This window comes from Macaca fascicularis, chromosome 19 (assembly GCF_037993035.2).
Source record: "Macaca fascicularis isolate 582-1 chromosome 19, T2T-MFA8v1.1".
NCBI classification, from domain to species: domain Eukaryota; kingdom Metazoa; phylum Chordata; class Mammalia; order Primates; family Cercopithecidae; genus Macaca; species Macaca fascicularis.
The window spans coordinates 4967410-4979334 of record NC_088393.1 but is presented as its reverse complement, the minus strand read 5'-3'; the positions used below and the strand labels follow the sequence as shown (position 1 = coordinate 4979334).

At 54.5% G+C, this 11925-nt stretch overlaps 1 protein-coding gene across 1 annotated transcript; it reads right to left on the bottom strand.

The window, feature by feature from the left end:
- Window positions 1-9169, bottom strand: EBI3 (Epstein-Barr virus induced 3). Its single transcript, XM_005587557.4, has 5 exons — window positions 8864-9169; window positions 6724-6856; window positions 4825-5003; window positions 2996-3153; window positions 1-604 (listed from the first exon to the last, which is right to left on the bottom strand). Exons 1-5 carry the CDS (start codon window positions 8973-8975, stop codon window positions 452-454), a joined length of 735 nt encoding a protein of 244 aa, XP_005587614.2. The 5' UTR covers window positions 8976-9169; the 3' UTR covers window positions 1-451.
- Between the last annotated feature and the right edge of the window lie 2756 nt (window positions 9170-11925).

The following is an 11925-nucleotide window of genomic DNA, read 5'->3' as shown; positions in this document are numbered from 1 at the left end:
TGTGCCACATCACACCTGGCTAATTTATTTTATATTAATTTGTCAGAGATGGGGTCTCACTGTGTGGCCCGGGCTGGTGTCGAGCTCCTACCTCAGGCCACCCTCCCACCTTGGCTTCCTGATAACTGGGATGACAGGTGCGATCCACGGCGCCCAGCCCAACAATAATTCTTTTCTAATTAAACAATAAACAATAAAAAAGATCTCACAGTGACGGTTCAGTAAGCCCCGCACTGTGGTAAAGGAGAGAGTAGTACATCTCCATTTCTCAGCTAGAGAAACTGAGGCTCAAAGGGAAAAGCTGGTCATCTGAGGTTGCCCAGCAGCTGAGCAGCAGCAAAGCAAGGACTCCAGCCCAGCCTGGGCAGAGCCCATCCACCCTCCAACAGGTGTCCCGGGGCTTAGGGTGGCGAGGACCCAGGTCGTGTCTGGAGGCAGCGGGAAGCCCTCACTACTTGCCCGGGCTCATCGGGGTAGTGGCGGGGAGACTCCAGTCACTCAGCTCCCCGTAGTCTGTGAGGTCCTGAGCCGCCACTTGGACGCAGTACCTGGCTCGGGGCCGCACAGCCCTGAGGATGAAGGACGTGGCTTCAATGGGCCCCACCTGAGGGAAGAGAGAGCGTCAGGTCACTAGAACGAGAAGATGGAGAGGGGCCACTGTGCACAGAACCACACCACGGACCCCGCAGTCCTCCCTGCCCGCTGCAGGCTCCAATCCAGGACGCTGGCCCCAGCTGTACGGCCCCACCCCAAATAGCATCATGGGTTCCTCCCAATCCCAGCCTCTGTCTGTTTGGCCCCCAGAGCCACTTCTCTCACGAATCCTTCCTGGACCACACTAGCCCCTGCGGATGTCTCACCCATGAAGGTCTTTGTTCATCAGGACACCCCGATCCCTAGAATCCTCTTCTTTCTCCTCCTCGGAACTCAACTAGGATCTCTGGGCTAGGATCCCATACCTCCCTTTACCCCTGGTCCCACTATATTAATTATGCTTTTTGTTTTGTTTTGTTTTGTTTTGAGACAGTCTTATTCTGTCGCCCAGGCTGGAGTGCAGTGGGGCAATCTTGGTTTACTGCAACCTCTGCTTCCGGGCTCCAGCAATCCTCTCACGTCAGCCTCCCAGGTAGCTGGGATTACAGGCGCCCGCCGCCAAGCCTGGCTAATTTTTGTTTGTTTTGAGACAGTCTCGCTCTGTCACCCAGGCTGGAGAACAGTGGCACAATCTCAGCTTACTGCAAGCTCTGCCTCCCAGGTTCAAGTGATTCTCCCGCCTCAGCCCCCTGAGTAGCTAGGATTACAGGTGCCCACCACCACACCCGGCTAATTTTTGTATTTTTAGAGTAAAGGTGGGATTTCACCATGTTGGTCAGGCTGGTCTCAAATTCCTGACCTCGTGATCCACCTGCCTCAGCCTCCCAAAGTACTGGGATTACAGGCATAAGCCACCACGCCCAGCCCTTTTTTTTTGAGACGGAGTCTTGCTCTGCTGCCCAGGCTGGAGTGCAGTGGCGCGATCTCGGCTCACTGCAACCTCTGCCTCCCGGGTTCACACCATTCTCTTGCCTCAGCCTCCGGAGTAGCTGGAACTACAGGCGCCCACCACCACGCCTGGCGAATTCTTCATATTTTTAGTAAAGACGGGGTTTCACCGTGTTAGCCAGGATGGTTTCAATCTCCTGACCTCGTGATCTGCCCGCATCAGCCTCCCAAAGTTCTGGGATTACAGGCATGAGCCACCATGCCTGGCCAACTTTTGTATTTTTAATACAGACAGGGTTTCACTTGACCTCCAGTGATCTGCTTGCCTTGGCCTCCTAAAGTGCTGGAATTCCAGGCATGAGCCACCACACCCAGCCTAACCATGCTTTTTATTTTATTTAATTTATTTAAGTTGGTAGACAGAGTCTCTCTCTGTCGCCCAGGCTGGAAGGCAGTGGTGCCAACACGGCTCACGGCAGCCTCAATCTTCCAGGCCCAAGTGATCTTCCCACTTCAGCCTCCTGAGTAACTGGGGGCACAGGTGTGTGTCACCACACCTAACTAATGTTTAAATTTTTTGTAGAAATGGGAGTCTCACTATGTTGCCCAGGCTGGTCTCCAACTCCTGGACTCAAGCAGTCCTCCCACCTTGGCCTCTCAAAGTGCTGGGATTGCAGGTGTGAGCCACCCTGCCCGACCAGAGTTGTTCACTTTGAAATGGTTAATTTGGCCAGATGAAGGCCTCACACCTGTAATCCCAGCACTTTGGGAGTCCGAGGCAGGCAGATCACCTGAGAGCAGAAGTTTGAGACCAGCCTGGCCAACATGGTGAAATCCCATCTCTACTAAAAATACAAAAGTTAGCCGGGCGTGGTGGCGCGTGCCTGTAATCCCAGCTACTGCGGACGCTGAGGCAGGAGCATCGCTTGAACCTGGGAGGCAGAGTTTGCAGTGAGCCGAGATTGTGCCACTACCTGGGCGACAGAGCGAGACTCTGTCTCAAAACAATAACAAGAACAACAACAACAAAAGCGGGTGTGCAACTGCTTGTGCGAGCCCCTGCTTTCCATCTGTTTAGTCAGAGGCCCAGGAATCAGATTGCCGGACTGCTTTTTTTTTTTTTGAAACGGAGTCTCGCTCTGTTGCCCAGGTTGGAGTGCAATGGCTGGATCTCAGCTCACTGCAAGCTCCGCCTCCCGTGTTTACGCCATTCTCCTGCCTCAGGCGCCCGCCACCATGCCCGGCTAGTTTTTTTGTATTTTTTTAGTAGAGACGGGGTTTCACCGTGTTAGCCAGGATGGTCTCGATCTCCTGACCTCGTGATCCGCCCGTCTCAGCCTCCCAAAGTGCTGGGATTACAGGCGTGAGCCACCGCACCGGCCTGGACTGCCCTTATTTAATGCACCTGGAATCCCAAGCTCTACGCGAGAGCCCAGTACACCTGGTGGTCTTGGTAGAAGCCATTCCCTCTGCCGGGCACCGCGCTTCCCGGCCTCCCCCTCATCCTCCTCACCTGGTGGAAGCGGGCAGCTCCCTGACGCTTGTAACGGATCCAGTACTTGAGTGAGAAGATCTCCGGGAAGGGCCAGGACCTGGGAGGTTCCCACTGCACCTGGAGCTGGCGCTCAGCCAGGGGGCTTAGGCGCACGCCTTCTGGGGGGTCGGGCTTGACTGACGGACAAGCAAGAAGCAGCGTCAGGGGACAATAAGTCCAGTCATTCATTCACTCACTCATTCATTCAACCAACCAACATATTATATATATATTTGGTTTGGTTGTTTTTTGTTTTTGAAACGGAGTCTCACTCTGTCACCCAGGCTGGAGTGCAGTGGCACGATCTCAGCTCACTGCAACCTCTGGCTCCCACGTTCAGGCGATTCTCCTGCCTCAGCCTCCCGAGTAGCTGTAAGCCACCATGCCTGACTCAACCAACAAATATTTATTTATTTATTTATTTATTTTTGTGACAGAGTCTCGCTCTGTCGCCCAGGCTGGAGTGCAGTGGCCGGATCTCAGCTCACTGCAAGCTCCGCCTCCCGGGTTCACGCCATTCTCCTGCCTCAGCCTCCCGAGTAGCTGGGACTACAGGCGCCCGCCACCTCGCCCGGCTAGTTTTTTGTATTTTTTAGTAGAGACGGGGTTTCACCGGGTTAGCCAGGATGGTCTTGATCTCCTGACCTTGTGATCCGCCCATCTCGCCTCCCAAAGTGCTGGGATTACAGGCGTGAGCCACCGCGCCTGGCCAACAAATATTTATTGAGAAACTGTGCCTGGGGCTGCCACAGAGGGGACACAGCAGTGACCTTAACTGACCTACCCCTGTCCTCATGGAACTCGTAATCCCTCAGAGGGAAGGCAGGAAATGAGAAATCCGTAGTCACACAGAATAGAGGAGAAAGCTGCGGAGTGCAAGAACGGCAGTGGCTGCATTTTTTATTTTGTGTTGTTTTTTCAGATGGAGTCTCGCTCTCTCGCCCAGGCTGGAGTGCAGTGGCACGCTCTCAGCTCACTGCAAGCTCCGCCTCCCGGGTTCAAGTGATTCTCGTGCCTCAGCCCCCTGAGTAGCTGGGATTATAGGCACCTGCCACCACGCCCAGCTAATTCTTATATTTTTAGTACAGGCAGGGTTTCACCATATTGGCCAGGACTGGTCTCAAACGACCTCAGGTGATCTGCCTGCCTCGGCCTCCCAAAGTGCTGGGATTACAAGTGTGAGCCCCCGGGCCTAGCCAGGGCTTGCAATTTGTAATAATCTACTCAGGAGAGGCCTCACTGAGGAGGTGATGTAGGCACAGAGACCCGAAGGAGGTGAGGGAATAAGTCATGGGGACAGGTGTTCCACGTAGAGGACACTGCCCATGCAGAGGCCCTGGGGCAGAACCGTTCCGGGCATGTTGGAACATCGAGAAAGCCCATGTGGCTAGAGCAGAGTGAGCAAGGGGGAGACAGGGAGGAGGGGAGGGCATGGAGGAGACAGGGCAGGTTGTCCAGGGTTTGGTGAGCAGTAGGAAGGACTTGGGCTTTGACCCCAAGGCGGGTGGGAGCCATGGAGGACTGTAGGCAGAGGGGCGGGCCCTGACGCAGGTGCTCTCAGGCGCCCTCTGGTGGCTGCTTTGGGAAGGACAGACTGTGGGGCCAGGGCTCAGGATGGAGGGGACTGGGCTGTCAATGATGGGGGTGCTCCACGTACTGGTAGAGGAGGAGGAAGAAGGAGTCAGATTTTTGCTGAAGTGTGAAGGTGCAGCCGCAGGACTGGAGGACAGGTGGGAAGTGAGGTGGGGTGGGGGGAGCTGGAAGGAGACGGCAGCTCCGCCCCCACGCCCAGGGCCGCCCGCACTCACTGATGTGCTCCGCTATGAAAGGCACGAAGCTGCTGCTGGAGCCCCAGGGGTGGACGGCAGTGACATTGAGCACGTAGGGCGCCATGGAGAACAGCCGGACATCCGCGATGGTGCAGCTGGTGGACGCTGGCGTCTGCTGCAGGCAGGGCCAGCTGTGGCCCCGGGCAGCCATGCCGAACCTGCACAGGGTGGGGCTCGCTGAGCGTCTCGGGGAGCGCCTGTGGCCTCAGCACCTCCTGCTGCCGGGCCTGACCCGGGACCCCAAGGAGAGGCAGGAACAGGAAAGGGCAGCGGATGGGCATCCCAGGGTGGGGTCCTGGTGGTGGCCGTGCCACCCTCCCGGGAGCGGGGCATGGGCCCCAACATCACAGTGCCCCTGATGGCTCAGGTCGGGGATTACAACCCAAGCTAGATACTAGGGTCCCGTATTCTAAAGGTTTCTGGGATGTCAGCATTCATTCATTCATTCATTCATTCATTCATTCATCCATCCATCCATCCGTTCATTCATTCTTTCATTCGTTCATTCATTCTTTCATCCGTTCATTCATTCATTCACGACAGGGTCTCCCTCTGGCGCCCAGGCTGGAGTGCAGTGGCAGGATCCTAGCTCATTATAGCCTTGAACTCCTGACTCAAGGGATCTTCTCTGTCTCAGCCTCCAGAGCGGTTGGGACTACAGGTGCCTCATCACCACTCCTGGCTAATTTTTACATTTTTTTTACTACAGACAGGTGTCTCAGTATGTTGCCCAGGCTGGTCTCTAACTTCTGGGCTCAAGTGATCCTCCCACCTCAGCCTCCCAAGTAACTGGGACTACAGATGTGTGCCACTACATCCAGCTAATTTTTTTGATTTTAAGTACAGACAGGATATTGCTATGTTGCCCAGGCTGATCTCAAACTCCTGGACTCAAGTGATCCTCTCACCTCAGCCTCCAGAGTAGCTGGGACTACAGGCAGGTACCAACATACCCAGCTAATTTTTTTTCTTTTTCTTTTCTTTTGAGACGGAGTCTCATTCTGTCACCAGGCTGGAGTGCAGTGGCACGATCTTGGCTCACTGCAACCTCCACCTCCTGTGTCAAGTGATTGTCCTGCCTGCCCCAGCCTCCCGAGTAGCTGGGACTACAGGCGCCCGCCACCACACCTGGCTATTTTTTTGTATTTTTAGTAGAGACAGGGTTTCACCATGTTAGCCAGGATGGTCTCGATCTCCAGACCTCGTGATCCACCCACCTCGGCCTCCCAAAGTTGTGGGATCACAGGCATGAGCCACCATGCCCAGCTAATTTTAAAAATTGTTTGTAGAGACAGGATCTCACTATTTTGCCCAAGCTGGCCTCAAACTCCTGACCTCAAGTGATCCTCCCATACCAGCCTCCCAAAGTGCTGGGATTATAGGCATGTGCCACGGTGCCCAACCCAGGAAGTATTTTATTTTATTTTTTTTGAGATGGAATCTCGCTATGTTGCCCAGGCTGGAGTGCAATGGCGCCATCTCAGCTCACTGCTACCTCTGCCTCCTGCGTTCAAGCAATTCTCCTGCCTCAGCCTCTGGAGTAGCTGGGATTGCAGGCATAAGCCGCTGCACCTGACCAATTTTTAAAATTTTTCGTAGAGATAGTGTCTCACTATGTTGCCCAAGCTGGTTTGAAACACCTGACCTCAAGCAATCCGCCCTCCTCAGCCTCCCAAAGCGCTGGGAGTACAGGCATGCACCACAGTGCCTGGCCCTAAAAGTATATTTCTATTTGGCAGGGCTGCCCTAGAATTCCATCGGCCTGGGGTTCAGGATGTCTGGGTCTCCAGTTCTCCTGACCCCAGGGCTCTCAGGGCCAGAGTTCTAGGCTCTCCAGGAAGTCCAGTGTCCCTGAGGCCCCCTTCCAGGCTCTCCGACCTGTACGTGGCAATGAAGGACACGGGGCTGGTGGAGTTTGGAGCAGGTGGTAGGGTCCAGGAGCAATCCACAGCGATCGGGTACCGAGGGGCTTGGCACTGCACCCGGGGCAATGTCAGAGCTGCTGGGGGCCCTGCAGGGAGACAGAAAGAGTGAGCTTCTGGTTTACCCCCAGATTGTCACAGCCCTCCTGTGCGCTGGGCTCCTGCCACGTTGCCAGCCAGTGCCAGGCACATGGTAGGTGCCTAATAAAGGCTTGTGGAATAAATAGGTACATGGACGAAAGGCGTCTGTCATCTTTTATCCCCAATGCAGTGCATCAAAGTGAGAACTATTAGCCCATTTTCCAGATAGGGAAGCTGAGGTTTAAGCATCTACAGAGAGGAACTTGGGTAAAAGGGAGAGGTTTTACTGCGTTCTCTCTTTTGTAATTTTTTTTTTTTTTTTTTGAGACGGAGTCTTGCTGTGTCGCCCAGGCTGGAGTGCAGTGGCCGGATCTCAGCTCACTGCAAGCTCCGCCTCCCGGGTTCACGTCATTCTCCTGCCTCAGCCTCCCGAGTAGCTGGGACTACAGGCGCCCGCCACCTCGCCCGGCTAGTTTTTTGTATTTTTTAGTAGAGACGGGGTTTCACCGTGTTAGCCAGGATGGTCTCGATCTCCTGACCTCGTGATCCGCCCGTCTCAGCCTCCCAAAGTGCTGGGATTACAGGCATGTACTGCCATGCTAGGCTAATTTTTGTATTTTTAGTAGAGATGGAGTTTCACCATGTTGGCCAGGCTGGTCTCAAACTCCTGACCTCAGGTGATCCACCTGCCTTGGTCTCCCAAAGTGCTGGGATTACAGGTGTGAGCCACCAAACCCAGCCTATAAATTATTATTATTATTATTATTATTATTATGTTGGAGACAAGGTATCCCACTCTGTCACCCAGGCTGGAGTGCAGTGGCACAATCATATCTCACTGCAGCCTCCAATTCCTGGGCTCAAGTGATCCTCCCACCTCAGCCTCCCAAGTAGCTGGGACTACAGGCACGTGCCACCACATCTAGCTAATTTTTAAATTTTTTGTACAGATTGGTGGGGGCCGGTCTCACTATGTTGCCCAGGCTGGTCTCGAATTCCTGGCCTCACGTGATCCTCACGCCTTGGCCTCCCAAAGTGCTGGAATTACAGGCATGAGCCACCATGCCCTGCTGTAACCATTTTGTCTTCAAGGACATGGAAATGTTCTCTAGTGCAAAATGAATGTCGGCCGGGCGCGGTGGCTCACATCTGTAATCCCAGCAGTTTGGGAGCCCGAGGAGGGTGGATCACCTGAGGTCAGGAGTTGGAGACCAGCCTGGCCAACATGGTAAAACCCTGTCTCTACTAAAAATACAAAAAGTAGCCGGGTGTGGTGGCAGGCGCCTGTAGTCTCAGCTACTCGAGAGACTGAGGAAGGAGAATCTCGCTTGAGCCCAGGAGGTGGAGGTTGCAGTGAGCCGAGATGGTGCCACTGTACTCCAGCCTGGGCAACAGAGACTCCGTCTCAAAAAACAGAAACCTGGTCGGGCGCGGTGGCTCAAGCGTGTAATCCCAGCGCTTTGGGAGGCCGAGGCAGGTGGATCATGAGGTCAGGAGATCGAGACCATCCTGGCTAACACGGTGAAACCCCGTCTCTACTAAAAATGCAAAAAATTAGCCAGGCGTGGCGGCGGGCACCTGTAGTCCCAGCTACTCGGGAGACTGAGGGAGGAGAATCTCGCTTGAGCCCAGGAGGTGGAGGTTGCAGTGAGCCGAGATGGTGCCACTGTAGTCCAGCCTGGGCAACAGAGACTCCGTCTCAAAAAACAGAAACCAAAAGAAACAAAATGAATGACTATGACTTGAATTCGTACTTATGTCTGTGCAGCTCTATGGATACCTCTAAGCTGTGACTGCCAGTCCCTATCACCCACAAGGTGACATGCTTCCACCCCTAATGTGGCACTGCCTCTCTGTGCCTCAGTTCCTCCATCTGTACAATGGGAGGGTAACCCCATCCCACCAGTGGGCACACAGGAGGCCTGTGAGTTCCCACCTCAGACATGATCCGAGGCTAGTCCGCGCGTCATGTCCGTCTGCCTGGGTCCCCCAGGCCCCCCAGGGACCCCACATACCTTTCCTTCCACTGCAGGGCAGGCAGCCAGCCCAGAGGACAAGGGCCAGGAGAAGCTGCGAGGTCATGGCTGCGGCCAGCTCTGCTCTCAGGAGTGGGGGTGGGAACGTCATGGGAGACTTGAGAGGGGAGGTGGCGAGGACTTGGGACCTGCCCAGGGGAAAGCCCAGTCCAGGGTCAAGGACCCCCTTCGACTTCCTTCAGGTCTGACTCACTGGCCGGGCTCCTAGGGAGATGAATTAGGGTGCGGAGGAGCCCCAGCCCCCTGGGGAGTGCAGGCCACCCCTGCGCGGAAGGCCCCGAGGGTGGGGGCAGGGGGAGGAGGCTGTGAAAGGGAGAAGTGGAGACCTGCTGGTTTTTCCCAGCACAGCGTGTCCTGCTGGCCTTCCTTCCGCTGCCCTGCAGTCGGGGAAACCCCAGGCAGGCAGGCAGGGGCTCGGGGACATGGAGGGAGACAGAGGCAGACACTGGAGAGAGAGGCAGAGAGACAGAGAACACAGGAGGAGGACACTGAGCTAGAGGGACGGGGAGATGACAGAGACACAGAGAGACAGATGAGAGGCAGAGAGAGATGAGAGGAGGACACAGAGGTAGAGGGATAGAGAGCCAGGGAGATGACAGAGACAGAGACACAGAGATGAGAGGAGGACACACAGAGAGAGAGAGACAGGGAGATGATGGAAACAGAAAGAGACACACAGAGAGCAGACAGAGGAAGAGAGACAGAGGGACAGGGATAAGCGAGGAAGACAGAGAGATGAGAGACAGAGATAAGCGAGGAAGACAGAGAGACAGAGATGAGAAGAGTCAGAGACAGAGAGACAGAGATGGGAGAGTAGGATAGACAGAGATAGAGAGATGGTGGGGTGCAGTGGCTCACGGCTGTAATCCCAGCACCTTGGGAGGCTGAGGCGGATGGATCACCTGAGGTTGGGAGTTCGAGACCAGCCTGACCAACATGGCGAAACCCTGTCTCTACTAAAAATACAAAAATTAGCTGGGCGTGGTGGCAGGTGCCTGTAATCTCAGCTACTCTGGAGGCTGAGGAAGGAGAATCACTTGAACCTGGGAGGCAGAGGTTGCAGTAAACCAAGATTACACCACTGCACTCCGGCCTGGGTGACACAGCAAGACTCCGTCTCAAAAACAACAACAACAAAAAAGATAGACTGATGGGGAGACGACAGAGACAGAGAAAGAGAGACAGAAACAAGAGAGGAAGGCAGAAATAGAGATACGGGGAGATGAGAGACACAGAGAGAGAGAGATAAGAGAAGAAGACAGAGGGCCGGGTGCGGTGGCTCATGCCTCTAATCCCAGCACTTTGGGAGGCTGAGGCGGGCGGATCACAAGGTCAGAAGTTTGAGACCAGCCTGGCCAATATGGTGAAACCTCGTCTCTACTAAAAATACAAAAATCAGCTGGGCATGGTTGTGCACACCTCTAATCCCAGCTACTTGGGATGCTAAGGCAGAAGAATCGCTTGAACCTGGGAGGCGGAGGTTGCAGTGAGCTGAGGTCGCGCCACTGCACTCCAGCCTGGGAGACAGAGTGAGACTCTGTGTCAAAGAAAAAGAAGACAGAGATAGAAAGAGCCAGAGAGATGGGAGATGGGGAGATGAGAGAGACAGAGCAAAAGAGACACAGAGAGAGAGAGGTAAGAGAGGAGAAAGACACAAAGGTAGAGGGAGACAGAGATGGAGACCAAGAGATAGAGACAGAGACATGGAGGTTGGGCACAGTGGCTCACGCCTGTAATCCCAGCACTTTGGGAGGCCAAGATGGGTGGATCACCTGAGGTCAGGAGTTCGAGACCAGCCTGACCAACATGTGAAACCCCGTCTCTACTAAAAATATAAAAATCAGATGGGCGTGGTAGTGCGTGCCTGTAATCCCAGCTATTCTGGAGGCCGAGGCAGGAGAATCGCTTGAACCCGGGAGGTGGAGGTTGCAGTGAGCCCAGATCACGCCACTGCACTCCAGCCTGGGCAACAAGAGTGAAAGTCCGTCTCAAAAAAAAAAAAAAAAAAAAGAGAGAGACATGGAGAAGAGAGACAGAGAGACACACAAGTGCAGGCCTGGGGAAGCAGCTGCCACCACAGATGTCCCAGTCATCAGTATGCCCAGAATAAAGGAAAGCCCCAGGGGCAGGCTGGACAGGCTCGGGGATCTCCACTCCCACTCCCACCTCCCCTGTGTTTGCTGAAAAATGCCAAGAAACTCGTGGGGATTTCGAGGGATTTGCCAAGGGGCAGGGAGAGGTTGGGGGGAGGGGCTCCCACCATGGCCAGGCTTAGGATTTAGGAGAGTGTCTTTTTTTTTTTCTTTTTTCCCGTTTTTAGAGGCAGGGTCCTGCCCTGTCACCCAGGCTGGGGTGCAGTAGTGCGATCATGGCTTACTGCAGCCTCTTAACTGCTGGGCTCAAGCAATCCTCCCTCCTCAGCCTCCTGAGTAGCTGGCACCACAGGTGCACACCATCATTCCCAGCTAATTCTTGTATTTTTGATAGGGATGGAGTTTCCCCATGTTGCCCAGGCTGGTCTTCAACTCCTGGGCTCAAACAATCCTCCCACCTTGGTCTCCCAAAGTGCTGGGATTACAGGCATGAGCCACTGCATGCAGCCAATCCTGCCTGCCTTTGACATTTCCATACTTAGTTCATCATGCACTTTTTTTGCTCCCATTTTGCCTTTTTGAAATATTGCATTAAGATGGAGTTTATCGGGCCGGGCGCAGTGGCTCATGCCTGTAATCCCAGCACTTTGGGAGGCCAAGGCGGGCGGATCACAAGGTCAGGAGATCGAGACCACGGTGAAACCCCATCTCTACTAAAAATACAAAAAAAAAAATTAGCCGGGCGCGGTGGCGGGCGCCTGTAGTCCCAGCTGCTCGGGAGGCTGAGGCAGGAGAATGGTGTGAGCCCGGGAGGTGGAGCTTGCAGTGAGCCGAGATCACGCCACTGCACTCCAGCCTGGGCGGCAGAGCAAGACTCCGTCTCAAAAAAAAAAAAAAAAAAAAAAAGATGGAGTTTATCCAAAGGCCGGGCACAGTGGCTCATACCTG